Source organism: Candoia aspera, chromosome 1 (assembly GCF_035149785.1).
Source record: "Candoia aspera isolate rCanAsp1 chromosome 1, rCanAsp1.hap2, whole genome shotgun sequence".
In the NCBI taxonomy this organism is placed as follows: Eukaryota; Metazoa; Chordata; class Lepidosauria; order Squamata; family Boidae; genus Candoia; species Candoia aspera.
The window spans coordinates 340151275-340175905 of record NC_086153.1 but is presented as its reverse complement, the minus strand read 5'-3'; the positions used below and the strand labels follow the sequence as shown (position 1 = coordinate 340175905).

Below are 24631 nucleotides of genomic sequence, written 5' to 3'. Positions count from 1 at the left end.
GTTCTAAACTTTTAAATTGAAAAAATTAAATTTTAATTTAAATGATTTTAAAATTTAAACATACATAATTTTAAAAAAAACAACAGTTTTTTAAAAAGTTTTAATGTTTTTAAAGTAAAAATTAATTTTGGGGAAAAAGATTCTAGCCGAAAGCAAAGAGATTTCCTAGTGGTTTCCTCTCCCATTGTCAGCTAGGCTTCACTTCCATGGAAATACTAAGTTGGCCAGATGCTCTCACTCGCTATGGCAGCCAGTCGTAAAAAATGGCCAAGTAATTCTCTTTCGTCTTTTCTATCAAATTCACTTTTTCTCAGTTTCTCACGGTTGCAGATTTGTCCGACTTGGTGTGTCAAACCTGATTAAAAAATAAAAATTAAAGCAGCCTAAAATATGTATGTATTGTGGGGGTGGGGGGCATTTCTCCATGTGCTCATTTTACCCATAATTTTCCTTAGCACAATGCTCATCTGTGTATTGTTTTCATGAAGAAATCGTCAGTTTTTAAAAACTTGGCGAAGTGCCCTGCCAAGTTGGGGAAATAAGAAGTTCTTGGGCATGTAACTGGTTTGATAATGAAAAATTAGGCAAAGGAATTTCTTCCCCATCTCTACTGTCCAGCAGTCTCAACGATAGGCTTGAAATCCTGTGCTTTATTGCAGATCACACTACATGGGCCTGCCCTTGAGAACCATCAAGAAACACCAGCCCCCAGGTAGTAATGGGCGTGCCCAGGTGCGTTCACACCTGAGAATTCCTGCAGGCCCCATGCAACCCAAATCTGGCTTGTTTGGGGGCATTTTCTCCCCTCTCTCACCTTGCTAAAGAAATGCTTAGCTATGAGGTCCAGCCTGCAAAATTCCAGGCAGCCCCTGGAAAGAGCAGAGAGAATTTTGGCACCATTCATTCATTCATTCATTTAACAGATTTATAAGGCCACCCAACTCACACACGGAGACTCCAGGCAGCTTACAGAATTAAGTTAAAAGGGACACACTTCCGTCCCTCCAGGGGGTTGCGCCAAGCATCTCTGCAACACGCCTGCAGGGTTAGCACCCAACCAGTGACTTCATCTTTTCTTCTTCCTCTCCCTGTTTGCACGGGGGTCCCAGATTGGACAGGTGCAACAAGCAGACTATATGGACTGCCAGAAGAGTTTTGAGAAGCTGACCGAAATCAGTGTCCAGTGGAGTCAGAGGAATTCCCTCCAGCGGGCATCACTACAGATGCAAAGCGAAGGTTACTTCTCAGGCAACACTTATGACGAAATTGGCCCACGGCTTGCCCAGAGCAGTGATAATGAAGACTTTGAGGTGCCTATAGCTGAAAGCAGCAAGATTGAGGAAAAAGAACCTCTTGCTGAGAGTAAAACCCCAGAGTACGCGGAAGAGGTTAAGGTAATTCTGACTGAGGAAGCCACACCACCTTCAGAGACAAGCGAGCCAGAGGTGCCACCAACTCCTCCACCAGAAGACACCCAACCAGAGGTGTCACCAACTCCACCAGAAGTCATCGAGCCAGAGTTGCCACCAACTCCACCAGAAGTCATCGAGCCAGAGGTGCCACCAACTCCACCAGAAGTCGAGCCAGAGGTGCCACCAACTCCACCAGAAGTCGAGCCAGAGGTGCCACCATCTCCACCAGAAGTCGAGCCAGAGGTGCCAACTCCACCAGAAGTCGAGCCAGAGGTGCCACCAACTCCACCAGAAGTCGAGCCAGAGGTGCCACCAACTCCACCAGAAGTCATCGAGCCAGAGGTGCCACCAACTCCCCCACCAGAAGTTGAGCCAGAGGTGCCACCATCTCCACCAGAAGTCATCGAGCCAGAGGTGCCACCATCTCCACCAGAAGTCATTGAGCCAGAGATGCCACCAACTCCACCAGAAGTCATTGAGCCAGAGGTACCACCAACTCCTCCACCAGAAGACATCGAGCCAGAGGTGCCACCAACCCCTCCACCAGAGGTCATCCAGCCAGAGGTGCCACCATCTCCACCAGAAGACATCCAGCCAGAGGTGCCACCAACTCCACCAGAAGTCGAGCCAGAGGTGCCAACTCCACCAGAAGTCATCGAGCCAGAGGTGCCACCATCTCCACCAGAAGTCATCGAGCCAGAGGTGCCATCAACTCCACCAGAAGTCATCGAGCCAGAGGTGCCACCAACTCCTCCACCAGAAGACATCGAGCCAGAGGTGCCACCAACCCCTCCACCAGAGGTCATCCAGCCAGAGGTGCCACCATCTCCACCAGAAGACATCCAGCCAGAGGTGCCACCGACTCCACCAGAAGTCGAGCCAGAGGTGCCAACTCCACCAGAAGTCATCGAGCCAGAGGTGCCACCAACTCCACCAGAAGTCATCGAGCCAGAGGTGCCACCAACTCCACCAGAAGTCATCGAGCCAGAGGTGCCACCAACTCCACCAGAAGTCATCGAGCCAGAGGTGCCACCAACTCCACCAGAAGTCATCGAGCCAGAGGTGCCACCAACTCCCCCACCAGAGGTCATCCAGCCAGAGACGCCATCAAAATGTCCATCAATGGTAGCGGTAAGCCCTGTGAAAAAGGAGCGGGTCCACCGAGATGTGGCTAACATAACTCTAACAAATCCTGCCTGTGATGAAGAGGATGACCTAATGTTAAAGATGGCTAGAAGTGAAGAAGAGACCTCTTCTACTTCTGAAGTAAGTTTTCCTTGCCCCAGCTCCCCCCAAGTCCTAACATTATCTGTGTAAATTCTAGAAATCACTCAGTGATTTCCAGATGGTATCTTGGGACACTTTAATGGGATATGGGAGATCAATATGTTGAAGACACCTAAGGTACTAGGCACATCCTGGACAGGCTGCCTCTGCATGAGTCCCTGTTCTGGACTTTGGGCCTTGAAACACAATGCAGAACAGGAACTCACACTGAACTACACTCCTCCCTCCAGTGAACTATTAGATATTCTTAAACATAAATATTCTCTTAAGCTATCCTGTCAATTTTAAATGATAGTCAGAAGTTATTTCCCTAATTTGGGACCTGCTACATGGTTCAGGGTGAAATTCCTATAATCTTGATCATGGGGATGGTGCAGGAGTGGATGGGAATTGCAATCCAGAGCATTTACGAAGTGACGAATTGGCAAACGCTGGTTCATTTCATACCACCCTTCACAGCTGCTTACAGCCAAAAAGCAAGATTCTTCTTTAACTAGATTTATTGAAAGCGAAAGGGAAAAGGGACTTGGTTACCAGAATCTTGGCAACCGGATGTTTTACTTCAGCATCCCATTCATTTCTAATTTTGTTAGGGTGAAGATCCTTTTGATTCTTTTGCTAATCACCTGTTGATCCTGCGGGGAGGTGGCTACCCATTTCCTGACGAAGAACATGTTTTTGTGGCATTTGGCCAACCGTCTTCCTCTTTCCCAGGCTTTCAGAAGCCCCTTACAAATAGATTGCTCACCCCTGGTGACTCCCTAGCATCAGTTTTATGACTGCAGCGATGTATATCCTTGAGTGTCAGCCGTTCAATGTAAGCCAGATCAGGAAACAGACACAAGAACTACCGCAGTGTTATGTTTCCCAAGGCTGGCTGGGGAATTCTGGGAGTCCACCCATCTTAAAGTTGCCAAGGTTGAGAAACACTGAGCTACTGGAATTCTTATTATTATAGGGCAGTGTTTCTCAAGTTTATCTTCACACCCCTCTATGCTGAGAAATAAAGAAGCCTTCTGGACTTGCAGGCCTTCAACCCCTAAAATTCCCGAACAGGATTCTGGAATCTGAAGACAATCAGAGGGTGCCAAGTCTCAAAAGGAGGTATGGGAGAATGAGTTCTCCCTTCATAGAAGGAAAGGATGTTTACCCTCCCCCCCACCAAAAAAGCTAGAAATTGCAAATCTGGAATACTCTGCCTCAACCTTTGCCCACCAGACAAGGGCATTTCATTCTAGATTATCTTACTCTGATTTTATGTTCTTGATGAAGTTTCATATTTTTATTTGTTTTATTACTCAAATTTACATAGCCGCCCATCTCACAGTAAACAATTCGGGGCAGATTACAGCAATTTTTATGAAGTAAACCACCACGAATCACCAGCTGTAACACACACACACACAAACACACAATAAAAAATAAATTCAAAAGCCTTTAGCCTTATGGGGGAACCACAGAAAACAGCGAGTCTGTCTCTCCAGTTATGGAATCTCCCTGCTAATTGAGCTTCTCCAAAGTTCAGCTTAAGGGTCTCCTGATATCTTTTGCCAACTGTTCTGAAACCTGCTTGCTTAGGCTGGCATTTGAAGGATGGGATTAGATGGGGAAATATAATAGGATCGAGATTTGGTTGATTTAATTGGTAGCCCGGGCTGCTACCTGCTTGGTGAGTAGGTGGGGAGAACTATCCGTCTGAAATGTTCTTTGGTTCTAACAGGTAGAAGCCAGAACGCTAGCAATGTCTCGGAGCCTGACCAGCAACTTGAAGGACACCTACGAAAGCCTGTTAGCCAACTTGAAAGACCTTCCAACCCATCTCCAGAACAAGCTGTACCAAACCTGTCGGGATATAAGCGAGCTACACTCCAGTTTTGCCTCGGCACACAGTTTTGGCGATTTATCAAGCGGCATCTTGAACAAGAGCTTTGAAGTCATGGCTGAAGCCCAGGGCTCCATGGACGAACTGATGGAATATGCCTTGCAAAGCCCCAAGGCCCTACTTTGGTTGAAGGACTATCTCCCTCCGGTAATGAGCCAGAAGCAGGAGTCAAAGGAAGACAACACGTTGCCCAACCATGAGGATCAAGTTGAGGACCCTCCGTTCGATATTAGGGGGAACGAGAGTAACATCCTGAAAATCCAGCAGGCTTTTGACCCCAAAGATTGTGATGAGGACACAATTTCCAGCATGGAGGAAAAGGTTGTGGCATCTTCCGACAAAGAAGGTGCTAAGGACTGGGGCATAATGAAGATGCTAGAGTCCTATGTGCCCAAACTCTCCGGTATCCAAGCATTTTCTGGCAGGAAGGAATGGGGAGCACCATCTCCTGCCCAGGAGGAAGAGGAAGTCCCTCTTCCAAGCAGGGAAGACATCCTGAAACTCCAGCAGGCTTACGACCCCCAAGAGTGTGATGAAGACACCCCTTCCAAAAAGGAGAAAAAACACATGGCAATCTCAGAAAAAGAGACAACAGGTTGGGGGATGAAAATTGTGGAAGCTTATGTGCCCCAAATTTCTAGCAACGAAGCATCTTCCATCAAGAAGGAAGAAGTCCCACCTCCTCCCCCGAAGGAGGAGGAAGTCCCACCTCCTCCCCCGAAGGAAGAAATCCCACCTCCTCCCCCAGAGGAGGAAGTCCCACCTCCTCCCCCGAAGGAAGAAGTCCCACCTCCTCCCCCGAAGGAAGAAATCCCACCTCCTCCCCCAGAGGAGGAAGTCCCACCTCCTCCCCCGAAGGAAGAAGTCCCACCTCCTCCCCCGAAGGAAGAAATCCCACCTCCTCCCCTGAAGGAAGAAGTCCCACCTCCTCCCCCGAAGGAGGAAGAAGTCCCACCACCTGCCCTGGAAGAGGAAGAAATTGGTCTTCCAAGCAGGGACAACATACTGAAATACTGGAATGATAACCCCGAAGAGACTGAAGAGTTGCCTCTTGACAAGAACAAGGAGGTCCCACCTCTGGCCAAGGAAGAAGACCCATCCGCTGCCAAGGAAAAGAGCATACTGGAGATCCTAAGAGCCTATGAACCAAAAGAGTGTGAGGATGAACCATCTGCTGGCCTGGAGGTCTCACCTTCTGGTCAACGGGAGGTGGCGGACATCCTAAAAATCCAGCAGGCCTATGACCCACAGGAGTGTGGGGAAGTGGTTCCCCACAGGGAGGAGGAGGGGATCGCAGCAGCCCCAGCCTCTGGAGGTCAGGAGTGGAGCATACTGAAAATGGTGCAGTCCTACCTCCCCAAGGGCCTTCCTGGCGGCGAGAAAGTGCAACAGCCGATCCCACCTTCTGGCAAGCGCAACTCCAAAGGACGTGAGGATGAAGACCAGTAGAAAGGCTGGCAGGAGGGGGTGATGCTCTGGAAATGAGGGTGCTTAGCAGCGGCTGCGGACGATGGTGGATTCACCCCGAGAGTGACCAGCGTGGTTTGCCTCCGGAAAGTGAGGTGTCAGGCTTGAATTACTAAAGTACGAGTCGTTGGTTTGGAGGTCCGTTTGAATGGTGCCCGTGTTTTGCTTCAGGTCCCGACTCACACCCCTCTCCTGAGTCCTGCTGGTCAGGGACTACCATGCCCACTGGCTTTTTGCTCAAACAGGTAGTTGGGCTGGTTTTGGGAAGAGGATTTCCCAGCCCTGCGGGTTGACAGGCGTGGGACCTAGGCGGACTTTCCTTCCTTGGTGACCCCTGGAGTCTTGGATTACAACCCCCAGAAGCCCCGCCATTGGCCGCGGTGGCTGGGAGCTGTAGTCTGAGGCATCTGAAGGTGATCCCGTTGGGAAAAACTGGAAGCAGGGCAGATTGTGTCCAGATGAGCTCCCTGGGATTCCCATCACAACTCGGTGCGAGAGCCTCGCTGAACTCTCTCTTCCAATCAGTGCTTCCAAACCATGTTTGCTCCCGCTGTACACGGGAGGTACATTCGCTCTAACGTTAACCCTGAAAACGGAGAGGACCAGCAGAAATGTTCACCCAGTAGCTTTCTCTAAAAATAATGTAATTTGCAAAAAATACACTTTTCCCCCCTTGTTTCTTCAGAGGATAAAAGGCACGAATTAGGACCTAGCGCTCTCAGCTGAAGATGCTAGAAACCTCCATTCGAGCATATTTTGCATTATCAGATTTAATCTTGGGATGGTTTAGGTGGGGTAAAAAAAACCCCATTTAACAGGAAATTGGAAACTGAAAAAAAAAAAAACAGATTAGCAGAAGTCTGTAAATGTGGCTGAACTAATTGGGAGCAGAGCAGTTTATGTATTCCAGTTAGGAATTAATCTTCAGGGGCGGGGTGGGGGGCAAGCAAACACATGAAGTTTTCAAACATTTAGGGTAGTGAATTAGCTGCTTTAATTTGGACAGGGTCTTTTTTTTGACTTCCTTCAAAGATGTTTGTGCAGAAATGGTAAAACAGCCACCAAGCCGACTTTAGCTGGTCTTGAAACAGCTAAACAGGGTGGGGGATGGTTAGTCCTTGGACGGAAGACCACTAGGAAATCCCAGGATTATACAGTAGACTTGGAAGGGGGTAAAAAAACATCTTTGACAAACCATTTCTATGGAGCAAACTACGTGGATGCATCCAAGTAGCCACCAGAAGTTCAGCTTAACTCGAGGGAGACGATATTTTAAAATAACGAAGCACAACCTAGTTTTCTTACAAGTTTTGAGGACCTTCAGTCGCTGCTAAATTTTTCCACCATTTTCGCTCCAGAAATCAGCTGATCAGAAAAACAGTTATAAACAAATTCTCAGTAGGGATTTGCGTATTAAGTAATCTTCCAAACAAAAAGACGCAAGCATGTGGAAAAGAAAAGAAAAAAGGCTGGAGACTGTTTTCTATCTGCAGGGATGACTTTGCTCACGCAGTCCCACGAACCTTTACCTGCAGCTCCAAAAGATAAAGCCGGCAACGCACCGTTCTGTGATCTTAATTCAAATCATGCAAAAAAGTGAAGGCGTCACTAAGCCGTGCTACGGTCCTGCAGATTCTCTGTTATCTCCATAGGCCCCAGCTGTTCTGCGCTATCAAACATTCTGGGCCAAGATCCTCATTTTCCAGCAGGCTTAATCTAATTTATGCAGAGAAAGACGTTCCTGTCCGTTAGCCTAGTTTAGCCGTCCTGATTAAAAGGAAAAGGTTAATGAGGGAAGGTTTGTCAGGAAAGCGCATGGGGAGCTCATGGGGTGAATGAAAAACTAGATTTAGCTACGTTCCCTTTGCCTTCCTCGTCTCTGGCCTTTGATGTGGGGCTTCTGCTCCTGACTGCCTTTCGGTGCTTTGCGTGGGGCTGCAGGCCCCGACAGGGAACCAGGCGATGTACATATCAAAGACCCCTAGTAAGATGTGCCAGCCTGGAAACGATGCCAAACAACTTATCTGTTCTTTGCAAAGCCATAAAGACTAAAACCTTGCTGGAAAGGTACAACTCATCGCCCCCCCTTCTCAAACCGGAGGCGACCTTCCCCAGAAGCCAGACTTTACACAACGCCTTCGTCTTCTGTAGCTGGGGGATTACAACTTGGTGTTCCTTAACAGACAGAGGCTGCTGAGCCTGTCATTCCAAGTTCCTAAAATCTGAATAATTCCTCCAACACTTCTGTGCATTTTTTTATCAATCTTCCCAGAGCTGGATACTACCCCAAAAAAGACACGCACAGGAGCCCACCCCTTTCGGCTCCTCCAAGGAGGCACGGCTGGACATCCATCAGCACTCAGAGGACCCTGCCGCCTCCTGGGCACTGATGAGCAAGGCTAATTATAGGAAGCTATGAAACAAATTGTCAAGCAGGCCGAAACAGGGCGGGGTGGGGGGGAGGGATGGTGTGACGCAGGAAACCCAGCAGCCTCGGTCTTCTGTTCTTCAACCTGGCCCATTTGAAGGTGAGTGTCCCCCACCACCCGGCAGTTCAGCCTTTCGAAGCTGCCCTGCAAGGCACGATATAAAAGTTAATTTGGGGAAGGGGGCAGGGAATCCAGAGCAGGTGGGTCTCGTCGGCTGTTTCCCTTTTGACTTCTTCGGCTGGTTGCGGAATGGGTGGCTCTGCGCTCGCCTGGTCTGCCAAGCCATGGAGGCTTCCGACCCTGAGAGCTTTTTCCTGGAAGGCTAGCCTCAGTCACCTGTCTCCTTGCGCTGCTAGTTTTCAGCTTGCCAACCCCCAAATGTTAAGCGGCCATTCACACGGGCAGCTCCTCGCCCACCGTTTGAAGGATAGGAATCTCTTCCCTCCTCCTCCTCCGCTGCGGGTGCAGATGAAGCTGGCGCTGCAGAGGAGGAGGGGCCTGAATTCTGCTCTGGATTGCCGCGGGATCTGCCCAGCATTTCCAAAACTGCATGACAGAATGGCCTGCTGTATCAGTTGGGGGGGTGGGGGGCTGAGCTCAGCCAGGGCCGTCCTCCTCACCTGGCGGGAGAGGGAGAAGCCGCAGGTCCTAGGCTGATGCTCAGCCCCAACCTGGTTCATCTCTTCTGGGCACAGAGGAAGCTCCTCAAAGGGAAACAAAGCGAGCGAGGCTGAAAAGAGCCCCGCAGCTCCTGCCCCCTATGAGACCTTGTGGGTCCAGCCAGGCCCCCAAGCAGATTAGTTAGACCTGAACCACCGCAAGAGGACCAGGGTGTGCCTTGGGGTTCTGCAAGGCACAAGGGTCCTCCTCTGGGGCCAGAGCCTGTATGCCTACCGAGGGGGCTACCTGTGCAGGTGTTCCCTGTATCACCTTCATCCCCGACCTGCAAGCCAGCCTGGTCGCAGCAGCAGCAGCAACAGCAGCAGCCACCTCCCTCCTACGACTATCAGGCTTCTGACATCTGCAGGGACTACGGAGCCCAGCGGCAAGGGTGACGGGGAGCTGTCAAAGAAACACCCCACCATCCACAAACAGGGGAGGGGGGAACCCCGCTAGCAAACAAGAGCCCAGGCTCAGGGTCCAGGAGGCGGCCCCACGAGGCCGGTCCCAAGTCAGGCAGGAAGCTAAACCGCCCAGCGCTTCGGCCTGGTCCGCTGGCCAACTCCGGCCCCGGAGCAGCGGGGTTTGGCGCAACCCCAAAGTTCAAGGCGTGGCTGCGGCCCCCTGCTCTTCTCGTTCCTCAAGCGGGAGAGGAAGAGAAAAATAAAGAAGGTGGACAAAGATCAACGGCCTTTTCCTTTTTTTCATTAAAAAACAACCCTTTATATATTCATTTTGTGTCTGTGGAAATCACAAGAGTAGAGGCAGAAGGAGGGGAGGGGAGGGGAGGGGGCCAGACATGGGACCAATACAAACGTACAGTGGTGGGGGGCTGCCCAGAAGTTCATCATTCTCGGAGTGAGAGAGGGCTGGGGACAGGAGGAAGGGGGAAGAGTTCTCGGGAAGGACATGACCTAGAACGCCGTCTACTGCGTGGCATGGAAAAGCATCTCAGGAACACCGGGCACTGGGCGCCAGCATCACAACAATCCGGGGCCACTTCCTCGCGGGGCTTTCGGCTGCCCTCAACTCGCGTCGTCTTCATCCGCCGAGTCCGACTCCGGGTGGGTCCTCCCTCGCCCGGTCCCCGCCCGGTCCGTCTCAGGATAGTCCTGCGCTCTACAGGGATCCCGGGGTGGGGGGGAGGGAGAGGGGAAGGAAGGACAGAAAGAGGTATTGGGGCATGAGGAAAAGCAGGAAAACGGTGCTCAGCAGCAGCCTTCCCAAACTGGTACGCTTAGTGACCACTATTGGGAGAGGTATTTTGGTTGCTAAGTGAAGTGGTCATTAAGTGAATCCGACCCGATTTTACGACTTTTGCAGCGGTCGTCAAGCAAATCACCGCGGTTAAGTGAACCACGCGGTTGTTAAGCGAATCACACGGTTCCCCATTGATTTCGCTTGCCGGAAGCCGGCTGGGAAGGTCAAAAATGGCAATCACGTTACTATGGGAATGCTGTGATAGTCCTAAGTATGAACCAGTTGCCAAGCGCCCAAATCGTGATCACGTGACTGTGGGGATGCTGCAACAGTTGTAAGCGCGAGGACTGGTAGCAAGTCAGGGTTCGGCCCTGTTGTAAGTGAATTGTCACTAAGCGAATGGTTAAGTGAGGACGACCTGTAATGGCCTTCTCAGAGCCTGGGGAAGGGAAGCGCAGTTTGCAAAATATTACAAGGCCAGAACCTTCCACTCCCTCCCTCCCTATTTTTATTTAATGTTTTTATTTTAAAATTATTTTAAATATCCCTTTTATTGTAACAAAACTATCTTTAATCTTAAAAAAAACAAAAAATTAAAAAAATTAAAAGTACAAATTAAGAATACTAAAACTAAGAAGGAAAAGAAAAAAATCTACCTTATATTTTATACTTATCAATAGTCACTGGCTTACCAATAAATTCACTACTATAATATGAACCATGCAAGATATTATTGTAAGATATCACAGAATCTCTGCCATAGTAACCCATATCGCCGCATTCTTTGATTGGTAGAAAATATTGCCTTGTCCAAAACAGAGAGATCACACATTTCTAACAACCATTCCTCGACCTCTGGCATAATACCACTTCTCCAATTTCTTAATACAGGTAGTCCGCACTTAACGACTGCAATTGGGACCAGCAATTCTGTCAATAAGCAACACGGTCATAAAGTGAAACATTATATGACCATGCCTGACTTATGTCAGTTTTGCTGTTATTGTTAAGCTAATCCCCCGTTGACTTTGCTTGTTGGAAGCCAGCAGGGAAGGTCACAAAAGGTGGGACTACGTGACCACGGGATGCTGGGACCGTCGTAAAAACGCACACTGATTGCCAAGCGTCTGAATCATGGTCACATGACTGAGGGACGCCGTGAAGGCTGCGACTTCGAGGACTGGTCGTAAGTCTCCTTGTTCAGCACCGTCGTAACTTTGAACGGTCGCTGAAGAAGCGGTCGGTAAGCAAGGCCTAACTGTATCATTTGTTTTGCCACCCCGCATGCTTGATACAACCACAATTCCTGATAAACAGATATACCAAAAGCTTTGGGAGGTAACAGACTTATTGACTGAGCGGAAAGGGCGAGCCGCTTCTGGAAAACCTTGCCGAGGACACTGCAGGGACTGGTCCAGGCAGCCTCTGAGAATCAGACACGGTTGAACGGCAGGGGGGAAGAAAGCACACGCACCTCCCGTTTCTAAGACCCAGGAGACAAACTCTTTTTTCTGTCCAATAAGTCTGGGTTAGAAGATGACGAGAATCGAGCCTCCCCGGTGATTAATCTGTGCTCTCTCGATCTGCTGAAGCACAACGCCCATCACCCGCAAAACCTTCTGCTCGGAGATTCCTAAGAGTCGCAGTCCGACTCATTTGCCGAGTTCAGGATGGAGAAGAGTGTTGTCGGTGTGTGTTGGGAGCTGCGGTAAGCCGTGTCCGGCAACTCTGATTGTGAGACATTCTCCCAGGCTGTAGTAGGGGATTTGCGTTAGCCTAGGGTGGCAGAAAAATCGGGCCTCGGGTAGCACCTTTTCTGACCCTCAAGTTTAATTAAAAGGCAGAAGCTTTCGAAAAGGTGCTACCCGAGGCCTGATTTTTTTCCCAGGCTGCCTGATTCTTTGTCCATCTACCCCAGAGCTGTAAACTCCCATCACCAGAGAGAAGAGCATTTCCCAATTCCCACTACAGGCAGTCCTCGCTTAATGACCGTTCATTTAGCGACCATCTGGAGTTACAACCTCGCTGGAAAAACCAACTTCTGACCATTCCTCGCACTTATGACCGCTGCAGTGTCCCCACAGTGATCAGGATCGGGACACTTGGCAACCACTGCACATTTATGAGGGTTGCAGCCTCCCGTGGTCACGGGATTGCCATTTTTGACCTTCCCAGCCGGCTTCCAAAAAAGCACAATCAATGGGGAACTGCATGACTTGCTTAACAACCACGTGGCTCGCTTAATGACCATGTGACTCGTTTAACGGCTGTGGCAATTTGCTTCACCACCACTGCAAAAAAGGTCGTAAAATTGGGCCTGGAGTGCCAGTTGTGGTTGTTAGGCAAGGACTATCTGTACATTATCTAAGCTTAACGCCAGGAACTTTCTGTGTGCAAAGCGAAATGAAGACTTGGTCAGCCCTCACCTGAAGAGAGAAGGTCAAACTCAGTCATGTACAGGAATGCGTGGAAAAGCCACACGTCGTTAACCCTTTCCAAGTGGTCAAGAAACTCAACGTTCTTTTTTATTTTAAGACAGTTACCGGGACAGGTATCTGTCAGCCGTCCCAGGGAGACCAGACGAGGAAACCAAGGCCGTGCAGGCCGATATTAACTTTCATTATAAATATACTGTAAGAGAATCTTGCAAGACTGAATGTGCTTCCCCCCTCCCTCTGTTTAACTGTGCAGGAGGGTGTTGTTTGAGACGCTTTCTCTGGTTACAGCTCTGCCCCGGACTCACGTTTCTTTTATCTGGCCGCTGCCTTGGCAGCAGCATTTCCACAAGGCCATTCCCTCCCGCCACTACAGTATCCCTGTGGCTCAGCCTGCCACCGTTTCAGCTGGCTGCCTGATGCAGGAGAGGCACCACCAAGCCCGCCAATCACACTTACTCGTTGTGGGTGTCTTCGGGGGAGGTCCCTCTCTTGCCGTCTCCCGAAGTCCAGTCTTCCCCTTGGCCTTTGCTCTCCGCTCCCCCTTCTCCCTTCTGGGTGGCTGATTCTCCATTCACAGGTGCTGGGAGATCTGGAAGAGGAAAAGGCGTTCTCACACCGGGAGAAAAGGAACAGGCCGGCAAAGGGGACAAGGTGATGCTAAAGATCACGCAATTGGCTGAAACCCCCCCCCCTTTGGGGATCTTGGACTGCTTCCCGGGAATGGGGGTCCCATGGTGGTCAAGATGAGAAGCCAGGGCAGTGTTTCTCCACCTCAGCAACTTGAGGATGTGCGGACTTCAATTCCCAGAATTCCCAGTTGAAGTCCACACATCTTCAAGCTGCTGAGGTGGAGAAACACTGAGCTAGGGGTTCAAGAGAGTCTCCTTTCCTACTGAAGAGCAGCAGGGCGAGTGAGAATCCCATCCATTTCACAGCTTCCAGAATCCCTTGAAATTTCCTTCCTGGAAAGGGCCTTACCAGCGCTCTCTTCCTCGCCTCGCTCATTCTCCGCTTCTCCCACCGGCAACTTCTCTTTATCTTTGCCCCCCTCCTCTTTCTCCTTCTCCAGGTCAGTCCTGTGCACCTTCTGGTTTGCCCCAACTTTCGGGCCCAGGACGCGAGATTTCAAGCACGTGTAGACCTCGGCGGCCTTCTCCATGACGTCCTTGTTCGCTTTGTAACGCCGAATCTGACGGCCGGAAGAAAAGGCGCAGTTCAGCCTAGGACTGTCTGGAAGGGCAGGTCCAAAGGGTTCCCGCAAGGGCAGCTAGCCAAACCCCGCAGGCTGTGTGAATGATAATGGCTGCTTGCATTCACACGGTGGTCAACCTGGCTTCGGCTCCCTCTGTTGGCTGAACCTAGCCACTGCAGTTCACTCAATAAGCCGTGCTTAGAAAACCGAGTGCGATGTTGAAGCCAGCCATGACAGCTTGCCCATCAAGCCGTAATGGTGTGGTGCTGAACTGTGACACGTATTGACCACAGCAGGTGTAACTAAAGTCATGGATGATGGGAGCCGGAATACAGGCAGTCCTTGACTTACGACCATTCGTTTAGCGACCATTCGAAGTTACGATGGCGCTGAAAAAAGTGACTTACAACCAGTCCCCCCCCCCCCGTCACAATTCACCACTTGCAACCTTCCCAGCCAGCTTCCGACAACCAAAATCAATGGGGAGCCACGTGATTCATTTAATGATCGTGTGATTTGCTTAACAACCACTGGGAAAAAATGTCATAAACTTGGGTGCAGTTACGTGATGCCTTGCTTAAAGACAAATTTACCGGTCCCTATTGTGGTCGTAAGTCAAGAACTACCTGTATAACGAAAAAGCATGGATAAAACTGGAAGGAATACCAGGGGCAGAACGGCTTTAATCCAAGAGGACTAGAAGCTTAAGGACTGGGCACAAAGGGGCACTGGATGACAAGACGGTGTCTCCAACCAGAAGGGAAGACCTTGCAGAGAATAACAGGAGCATAAAAGAAGGAAAACTGCACTAGACAGGCAAACTGGCACGGATCGTTTTAGAACCCGGAACTGCCTGACGGAACCTGTTGACTGGAGATTCAGGACAGCCAAAGGGAAGCTTCTCTTTACAGCCTACTTCATTCATGCTCGGAGCTCCATGCTGCAGGATGGGCTGGTGTTCTCTGGTTCAGATGGGTTTTAAAAGGCACTAGGCAAATCCACGGCTGCTAGTCCTGGTGGCTCCCTGCTGACTCAGAGGCAATGGGCAACTGCTGGGGACTTTGGCCCAGCTCAGCAGTGGCCTTCCTAAACTCTGAGGACCTTGCAGGAGAAGGAGGTGACTTACTAAGCGGAGAGGGAGAGAACCTAGAACCACTCCCGGCCAGAGCTCACGAGCCAGCCTTTCTCCAGACCGACAGAGCTGCCACTCCAAAGCTTTTGCATTTGGAAGGCGGATCAAGGGAAGGTTGGAGGGACGAGCTACCTGAGGCCGAAGATCAGCAGAGGCTTCCCAACCCTCTCCTCCGGCATTCTGGAACTGTTTGCCCGCCCACCTGCCCTTTTCAGGCAGACACACGCCTCGACAGAAACTACGCCTGAAGCCTTACAATGGGCTTATGGTGGTGAGAGAGAGAGAACCTTTCCTGCAAATTCCCACTCCCCCCATTTAGGAAAAGGCAGGCAATCCTGGCCCAGCACAGAACCTTGGGGACCGTGCCCCCTGCCCAGCCACTCGGTGGCTGTTCCCTCCTGGCATTACCAGGTGGTGTTCGGGGCGAGAACCGCGGCACAGACTGTCCCCCCACTGCTCTGGCACGCTGCATGGGCAGGCAGTGGGAGGGGGGAGAGAAAACACGTGCAGGCACCCCCAGTACCTTTTTCAGGGTGGCCACGACGTCGGTGTGTTTCTGGAGGATCTGTGAAGTGACTTGCAAGCTGCCCAGCTCTTCTAGCGCGCCCAAACACCTCTTGATGTCCTAAAGGGACAGGACAGGATCCAGTGAGCTTGCAGCCCATCAGGGTACCCTGACTGGCTGAGCTGGCTTACAATCCCAGGAAAAGCATTTCTGGCAGCAAATGAGACTGCAGGAATCCTGCTGTTCCCCCCAGTCAGCGCTTCTCAACCGTGGCGACTTCTAAGACGGGTGGACTTCAATCCCAGAATCCTGGGAGTTGGTCCACATGTCTTAGGCATGCCAGCTGGGGAATTCTGGGAGTTGAAGTCCGCCCACCTTAAAGTCACCAAGGTTGAGAAACACCGACTGGGGGGAACAACAGGATTGCTGGACACCAGCTGCACCATTTCTAACGGCAAGCAGGGAGGTTGCAGCTAACGTGAACGGGCTGACCGGCAAGCCGACTCAGATAGGGAGCGTGTCCGGAGCACGGCCCAGAAGAGGGATGCCCATCCAGCTGCCCCGCTTTGCTCCCTCTTCTGGATGGGGCGGAGCAAGACAAAATGGCGAAGAGGAAGATGCCTTGAATCGGGCAGCGTCGGCAAGCAAAGCGAGCGTCGCTGGAGAGATGGGCGGTACAGAAGTGTGAGGAACAAATAAACGAATAAATAAAGAGCGAGCTCCCGAGGGCCAGGCACGTTCGAACCGGCTTACCGGGTTGTCAACCTTGAGAGCAAACTTGATCTCGCTGTGCAGCTTCTGGAGTTTCTCCTCGACCGTGGGCTCTGCAAAGGGAGCAAAGGTCTCTAAAGGCGTGGTCTGCCGGCCCGCTGCATTCCCATCGCAGCTCACTCTGCAGCTGCGCTTCTTGGCCAGGCTTATATCCTGTCCTAATTCCGGGCAGCCAAAGGGCCGTCGGGTCTTCCGATCTGACCCCTGGGACAACCACCCCGTGAGGCAGGCAAGAGTTGAGCGAACAAAGCCGAGCAGTGGAACCAGCGTCCCAGAGACCGACAGGCTCCCCTATGTCGGGGGGCGGGTTCAAGCAGAGGCTGGATGGGGGCGCTTTAGATTAGATTCCTGCACCGAGAGGGGGCTAGACTTGACGGCCTCAGTGGCCCCTTCCAACTTCTGAATACTAGGCAGGGCTGAGAGCAGCTAGGGCCCAGACAGGGGTGAGCAAGGCTGCAGGTTATTCTCAAATCCCCTTCTGGTGGCAACTGAAGTCTCCTCTGCTGGTGACAGCTGAACACACGCAGCACAATTTCTTCCCATCTTGAGGAAAGAGACCAAGGAAAGCTAAGACTGAAAATAAGCATCTATCCATATATTCCTAAAACTCTCACGTCTGTTTGATAGTTTGTAACCTTTGACTGGGCGAAACGGTGCATCGTCGGCCAACAATTTTTGAACCAGGGCACCTCAAATGGGCCAACTTACAGAATGTGTCCAAAATCCGGGACCCGTGGCTCTCACGGAAGAGAAATTTGGCAAATTTTATAGAACATTTGATGACATGAAAATTACCCTAAAACGTTTTACGACGTAATACAGAATGTCATAAAACATTTCCTGTGGCCAGCTCCTGATGTTGGACTGTGTGCCACAGTTCAGTATGAATGACAAGGGCTATTTTTAAGGAAGATCCATCTCTGAAGGCCTCCCTGAATTTTTAAGAACTTTCCCCATACTTTAGAAGCTCTGCCATTCTTGAAGGCACTGAGGAATCTGGTAAGGAAATATCGCTGAAATGATGACCCAACAGGTCCACGGGTTGTCTAGTTTTATTTTAAACACAAAGGCCCAACTTCTGCTGACACGGGTGCTATGCCGCCCTCAGCTCTATGACCTTCAATGTGCCCCACCCCAAGTAAATGATAATTTACACGAGAGATAACACGAGACTCCCCTTGTGTGGGGGAGGTGCACAGTGATAAAGTTCGATAGAGAAACAAACAAACAATCATGGTCCTCGGCCACCAGAAGATTGCCCCCTCCTGCCTTAGACAGTACTGCGATTTTCACCTTTCTTCTTCTCCACCTTTCTTTCCGGCAGCAAATCGGGCTTCTTCCTGCCTCGTTCAGCTTTCAGAGATCTACGGAGAGAAAAGGGCAGCAGGGAGGTGTCAGTGGAGGGAAGGGGCCCGAACCGGAGTCCCGGGTCAGCCTGAGCCTCCTCTGCAGTTGAAGAAAGCTTGCCCACTCGCAGCTGTACCCTTTGCCCCTGCCCTTCAAAAGCAGAGGCCTGCCCTCTTCCCGCCGGATGGCTGCCAAGGACTCTGGGCAGAACTGCCAACCAGAGACGCCCAAAATTGCGGGGAGCATCAAAGACAGGTATTAGCTCAACTCAGAGAGCCCACTGGACACGTTTGGAGGGGTGACTTATAACAAAACCTTCAGTGGTCACCAGCTCACTTCCAAGACCTTTAAAGCCAAGAAACCAAAAAAGATGCAAGCAATGATACAAACTGCTGCAGAAAACACATGAGGGGAGAGAGGGTGTCCCTGCTAATTCTAGCCTGCTTGGTGGCTTTCCGTATGACCAACCATGGGCTTCTTCTGGACCAGCTGGGAGGCATTTTTGCAGTGGTTCTGGTCTTTCTGGGCCTAGCGGTGGTGCTGCTTGACCCCTGGGCCATTGATCTCAGTGCATACTCATTAGGCAGCTTCTTTTCCTCAGGCAAAATGGGCCAAAAAAGAGATTTAACTGACTCTGAAAAGTCAAAAATCGTAAAAAGTCTTTCAGAGGGATGCAGCGCTCTTGAAATTGCTAAGATACTGGGGCGAGACCACAGAACCATCAAACCTTTTGTTGCAAGTAGTCAACAGGGTCGCAGGAAACGTGTTGAGAAAAAAAAGACGCAAATTAACTGCCAAAGATTTGAGAAGAATCAAACGTGAGGCTACCAGGAACCCATTATCCTCCAGTGCTGTCATATTCCAGAACTGCAACCTACCGGGAGTGCCCAGCAGTACAAGGTGTTCAGTGCTCAGAGACCTGGCCAAGGTAAGGGAGGCTGAAACTCAACCACCACTGAACAAGACACATAAGTTGAAACGGCAAGACTGGGCCAAGAAATATCTGAAGACAGACTTTTCAAAGGTTTTATGGACTCATGGGATGAGAGTGACTCTTGACGGACCAGATGGATGGGCCCGTGGCTGGATCAGTAACGGGCACAGAGCTCCGCTTCGACTCAGACGCCAGCAAGGTGGAGGTGGGGTGCTGGTATGGGCTGGTATGATTAAAGATGAGCTAGTTGGACCTTTTCGGGTTGAAGATGGACTCAAAATCAACTCCCAAACCTACTGCCAGTTTTTAGAAGACACTTCCTTCAAGCAGTGGTACAGGAAAAAGTCTGCATCTTTCAAGAAGACCATGATGTTTCTGCAGGACAACGCTCCATCGTGTGCATCCAAGTACTCCCCTGCGTGGCTAGCCAGTAAAGGCCTCAAAGATGAAAGAATAATGACATGGCCCCCTTCCTCACCTGACCTAAACCCTATTGAGAACTGGTGAGCCCTTCTCAAACGGGAGATTTACGGTGAAGGAAAACAGTGTCTGGGAGGCTGTGGTTGCTGCTGCACAAAAAGTTGATTGTCAACAGATCAAGAAACTGGCAGACTCCATGAATGGAAGGCTGATGACTGCTATTGCAAAGAAGGGTGGCTATATTGGTCACTGCTTTTTTGTTTGAAATGTCAGAAATGTTTATTTGTAAATTTTGAGTTGTTTATTATTCTCACTTTAACAGATGAAAATAAGTGAGAGAGATGGGGGAATTTTCATTTTTCATTTAGTTGCCCAATAATTGTGCGCGCATAGATATGCTCCCAAGAAAGCCAAAACCTCACTTTTACTTTCTTAAATATTCAGGTTTGAGGTTTATTTACATTTTGGATTGACCGAGAGCACTGTCGTTGTTCAATAATGAAATTCATCCTCAAAAATACAACTTGCCTAATAATGGTGCGCGCAGTGTAGCTCTCTTTCCAGCCAGCTATCCGTAATTTCTGTCTTCCTCTCCAAAATTTCCACTTTGTCATTAATTTGTTTTACATCTCCAGAGACTTGTTTTACAGGGCTCTCCATCTTCTTGACTTCTTTCATCTTTGCAAGCCTTTGATCCATTCTTTTTTCCAAAAGCCGTCAATTTATTATCAAGTGATTCAGCTAACGTATTGCCCGATTCCTCCAACATTTTCTGAAGTAAATCTGGCATAACTCCCCTCTCTGCAGGTTGCTCTGGAGATCCTCTCCCCTCTGTTAGCTTGGCCACTTTTCTAGTGGCTGCCATTGCAATATTGTAATCCAAAATTGAAAGTGTCTCAATTGCAAGGGAAAGAATAAAAGAGTAAAAAGCTTTCCCCCCCTTTTTTTTCCTGGTTTGTCCTCCTGCACCCTTAATACTTTTGTCTCAAATGGCACTCCGCAGTTATAAACACCACAGTTTGGTTCATATTACCTTTAGCTTTTGTTTTGTAAAATCCACCAATTGTCTGCACAAAAAACTTTCCCACAAAGGTCCAGTTTGCTTGTCTATTTTAATTCCAATTTATTCAAAAGTATTTTCACCAAAAAAATAATCTTTCAAAAAACCTGTCCCCTTTATCCGTTTTAAACTTTCTTATATTAACTCCTTGTTAAGCTTTTTGCCAAGTTTTTATATCTTTAAACATTTTTTTTCCTTTTTAATCCAGAAAGAATGCTGACTCACCAAGTGGAATTCTCTTATCCTGCAGCTCAGAAAAGTATCTCTTTAGCCGTAAATTAATTACATCCAAAAGTGCTCAAGAAAGCAAGGCTCGTGCGAACCTTGTGTCCATATAGACGGCATCATGGCTGTGAGCTTGACTGAAATCCCTTGACTTATGGCTGCTCAACTTGCCAGTTGACCGCAAAAAACTCAGTTCCTGCATTCTACTCACGAGGAGCAACTGTCTGGAGTACAGGTGGGTGATCTCACGACCGCTCCTTCATCTGGAAAGACAGCGCTGGCCAGAATTCGCCGTCTGGCTGCTGATCTCCGCCGCAATGCTGTCCCCACTCCTCCAGTGATGTCTACTTCTGCATGGATCCTCCAACTGGAAGCCAACTTCCCTTGGCTGACGCGATCTTCACCCGGAAGCCAACTTCTCTTTGCCGATGTGACTTATCTGAAGCTTCCAGGACATTTTAAGTAACACAACAAGGACTAAATCTTGATTGCCACACGGGAATAAACAGGCAGCTGTCATGAAGCAACTGAGTGATCCAGAACTTTGACTTCCTCCTGGTTGAAATCCAGCATCTTCTTTTTCCTCACTACCTTTCATATAACCAAATTCTGGCCTTTCATTTCTCCCACTCAGTTGCATGTTTACATTCTCTGCATTCCTGCTCTGAGAATATCTTTCTGCTCATAAAACTCTGACAGGCATCGACCTTTAAAATCCTAAATGGTTTGGGTCCTTACTGTTCAAGGGGCCCAGTGGCGCGGGCTCTTCAGAAAGTTCTGAATTGGAAAATGTACTTATGCAAATAGTCTGAATGATCATACTCATCTCCAAATCCAGTCTGCGTGGGGCAGTGTGTCACTGCCAGCTCTGTCTGCCATCCTATCGCATACATAGACATTCACCTTGGGTGTTTCAGTTGACAGTAAAAATTGGCAGCAGCAGAGATTGTCTGCTTTCTCATGGACACAAGACCTTTCTCTTTGGAAAAAGGGGGGCTGCTTGAAATAGCTGAAGTTCTCAGAAGGAAGACACACACGGCTGGGGACGCTGAGATGGACGAGGCAGCGCTACACCGCTGAAACCATGCTGGAGGATGGTTGAAGGGTTTTAGGTTCAGATGGCTCTGTGTGGCCTAACGACCACACAGAGGAAAGGGTGTCAAGGGCATCTACTTAATGCAGATGACTTCCGTGGGTAACTGAAGACAGAGGTTTGCTTGAGAGAGACTGCCAGTTGGTGTAATTAATCCCTTTACTTAACAATAAGCGGGAAGGGAATCTAGAAATAGCAACACATACATGTAGTCTGCAGGTATATCCAGTAGGGGGAGAGAGTGACTGATTACGTGCCATTAAGTCATTATTGACCCTTAGCGACCTCCCCTAACCTGCTCCTTCAGGTCTCCCAAGGGTGCCCCCATCACCCCTGTAACTGAGTCCCTCCACCCTGCTGCTGGTCCTCCTCCTCTTCTCTTTCCTTCCACCTTTCCCAGCATCAGAGCCTCCTCCAGAGAGCTGGGTCTTCACATCGAGTAGGATCATTTGAGCCTGGTCGTTGGTCCCTCAAGTGAGAACTCCGGGCTGATTTGTTCGATGATCCATCGGTTGTCTTCTTGGCCGTCTGTGGTATCCTCAGGCGTCTTCTCCAACGCCAGAGTTCAAGAGCGTCAATAGTCTTCCTGTCCTGCTTCTTCAAGGTCCAACTTTCACTTCTTTAGAGCGTCACAGAGAATACCACGGCTTGTGCTATTCTGATCTTTACTGGTATAGACACATTGTGGCATCTGAATATCAGGCCTTCATGGTTGCTCTACCAAGTGCAAGCCTGCAGCGTATTTCTTGACTGCTGGTTCCTTGGCTGTTGACGGTTGGCCCCAAAAGGCAGAAGCTCCCCACCACTTAGATATCTTCGTTGCCAATTCTAACTCCTGTTATGAACCACCCTGTTAATAAAATCTGTAAGAGAAACCCAGTTGAACCTTCATTCTGTCAAGGCCCATCTTTCTTGCACACTTGGAGGTCCTCTTCTGGCATTCTGCCAGACTTTGAAACACAATCCCTTGGGTGGGTGGGGGGGTGTACATGGCCAACTTTACTTTCTTTTTTTAAAAATCTGTAAGCGTATCTCATTCACCAGGCTTTTGTTAACTAATTTCGTTAACGTTCAAACAAAATTAAGCACTTTATTGGCCACCCTGAGTACTTATTGGAAAGGGAGGGCACAAACCCAATGAACAATGAAGTTCCCACTGTATTTTAACATGCAATAGTACTTTCTCAGCAAAAACGCATCACTTCTACACGTAACCATGTCATCCAGTTCTGCAGAGCTGAATCAATTTATTATGTTCGCATTTTGACGCAGAGGTACCCTGTTCAAATGTTCCAGCTTATACACAAAATGTGTACATTTCCAAAGTTTGCGATACGTCTTCCTGAAAAAATATGCATACGAGTACATGTAGACTAGGGAACAGCTTGCATCAAAATGCATACATTGGCAGAACGAATCTGCAAAGCACATTTTATTACACAACTTTATTGGACAGAAATGCCACAGAGAAGCCCGCCTGTTGGCTTATACACTTCCCACTTCCTTTGCTGTCCTGTAAACAAAAATAACCTGGGTGCTCATTTCGAGTGGAAAGGCAAGTAGAAAATTGTGTCGAGAGTTAAATAAACCTGTGTGGGCCCTTACTTGTTCCGTGACTTCTCCTTTTGGCTTGATTTCTTTAAAAGTTCTGAGGACAGCTGCTTCTTCGGCACCTTTTTCATCTGTGGGAAAGAGAAAAAGATGCTGTTCCAGGCAGCGGGAAAACTCCCCGGCCTTTAGAGCAGGGACAGATGAATTCAATCAATGCTTCTCACGGACGGAGAACCCGGCACTTTGCAGACACGCTGGATTACAACCCCAAGTCCCATCACCACTCAATCTTTTCCCTACAGCCCATTCGAAGTAGGGAATTAGATCAAATAAAATTCTGATCCCCCTATAAAAAGAATGCAGGTGCTGCAAAGATATAAATGACCAGGAGCTAGGATGTGAGGTCTTGATTTCAGTAGCCAAAAAGCAAGGTGGGCATCTGGATAGCTTGGCCAGACTTGCCGTTGGGGCAACCTCAGGATGGTTTAATCTCCCACTGATGCATTATTCGTAATAATTTACTTATCTGAAAAAGATGTGTTTGTGTGTGTGCGCCTTCAAGTCAGTATTGATTCCTGGCAACTGCCTGAAACAAGTCCCTGCAATTTTCTTGGCAAGATGAAGCGGTCTGCCCTGGCCTGCTTCCTAAGGGTTAAGAGAGAGAGGGGCTGGCCCAGGGTCACCCAGCTGGCTCTGTGCCCAAGGCAGGACTAGAACTCACGGCCTCCCGGTTTCTAGCCCGGTGCCTTCACCACCACACCAAACCGGATCCCTTTAAAAAGGTGACACCCACCTGAAGGAGATCCTAATTCGGAGGGCGGTTTCATCCCCCGTTTGAGGCCAGGTTCAAGGCAGGGAACCAGATGTGCAGAGGGAAGCCCTCCTGCCCACTTGCAACATACAGATGTTCCAGGAAAGACATGCTTAACAGGCGGCCGTTGCACCAACCGCTTTCCTGAGCCCTCTTTGCTGTAGCAGCTGCAAAACTGCAGCTCTGGCTAAGAAATGAGGCTCCCGCGCTCCTCCCCTCAAGGGCCCGAGGACTGGTCTGCCTGGCCCCCGCCCCGCCCCTCGCAAGCTCACCTCTTTCTCCGCCTCCGAGTCAGAGGAAGAGGGGGCCTTGGGGTGGCCCTTCTTGCTTTTCCGGGGGGCTTCGCTGTCGCCGCTGCTGTCGCTTTCTGCCCCCTCCGGCTCCCCCTTCTCCGCCTTCTCCTTCTTCCGCTCTTTTTCCTCCCGTTCCTGTTCCCGCAACCGGCGCAGCTCCTGTTCCTGCTCACGCTTCCGTTTCTCTTCCAGCTCCCGCCGGCGCTCCTCATCCCGCCGCTTCCACTCGCTGATGCGATCCACGTCGCTGTCGCTGGGGGGGGGCAGAAGAGAAGACGGGGGAAAGGTCCAAGGAATGGAGGATCTCGGCTGGCTCCCGGGACAGTTCAACTCAACGGGCTCTCCCGATGGGTCTCCCGGCCAGCCCCAGGGAGGGCACCAGGCCTCCGCCTCTCACCTGTCACTGCTGGAGCTGCTGGGAAGTCTCTCGAGTTTGGGTTTCCGCCCGCGGGGCCTGGGAGGAGGCTTTTCGGCAGCTGGCGGGGAGGCAGGGAGATGGTTAGTTTGGAAAGAGGCATTTCA

At 49.8% G+C, this 24631-nt stretch overlaps 1 protein-coding gene and 1 long non-coding RNA gene across 2 annotated transcripts in view; both read right to left on the bottom strand.

Moving 5' to 3' along the window:
* LOC134488509 (uncharacterized) overlaps nt 1–24631 on the bottom strand; it is a 679404-nt gene that overhangs the window by 448487 nt on the left and 206286 nt on the right. The window lies entirely within an intron of this gene.
* HDGFL2 (HDGF like 2) overlaps nt 9862–24631 on the bottom strand; it is a 34450-nt gene continuing 19680 nt past the window's right edge. The window contains exons 8-16 of the mRNA XM_063290950.1: nt 24507–24585; nt 24089–24362; nt 23060–23136; nt 17669–17739; nt 16358–16428; nt 15623–15724; nt 13754–13964; nt 13232–13364; nt 9862–10256 (exon numbers count right to left, since the gene is read on the bottom strand). Of these exons, the coding sequence (XP_063147020.1) occupies nt 10163–10256; nt 13232–13364; nt 13754–13964; nt 15623–15724; nt 16358–16428; nt 17669–17739; nt 23060–23136; nt 24089–24362; nt 24507–24585 (1112 nt within the window). The 3' untranslated portion in view covers nt 9862–10162. The remainder of the gene's footprint in view (nt 10257–13231; nt 13365–13753; nt 13965–15622; nt 15725–16357; nt 16429–17668; nt 17740–23059; nt 23137–24088; nt 24363–24506; nt 24586–24631) is intronic.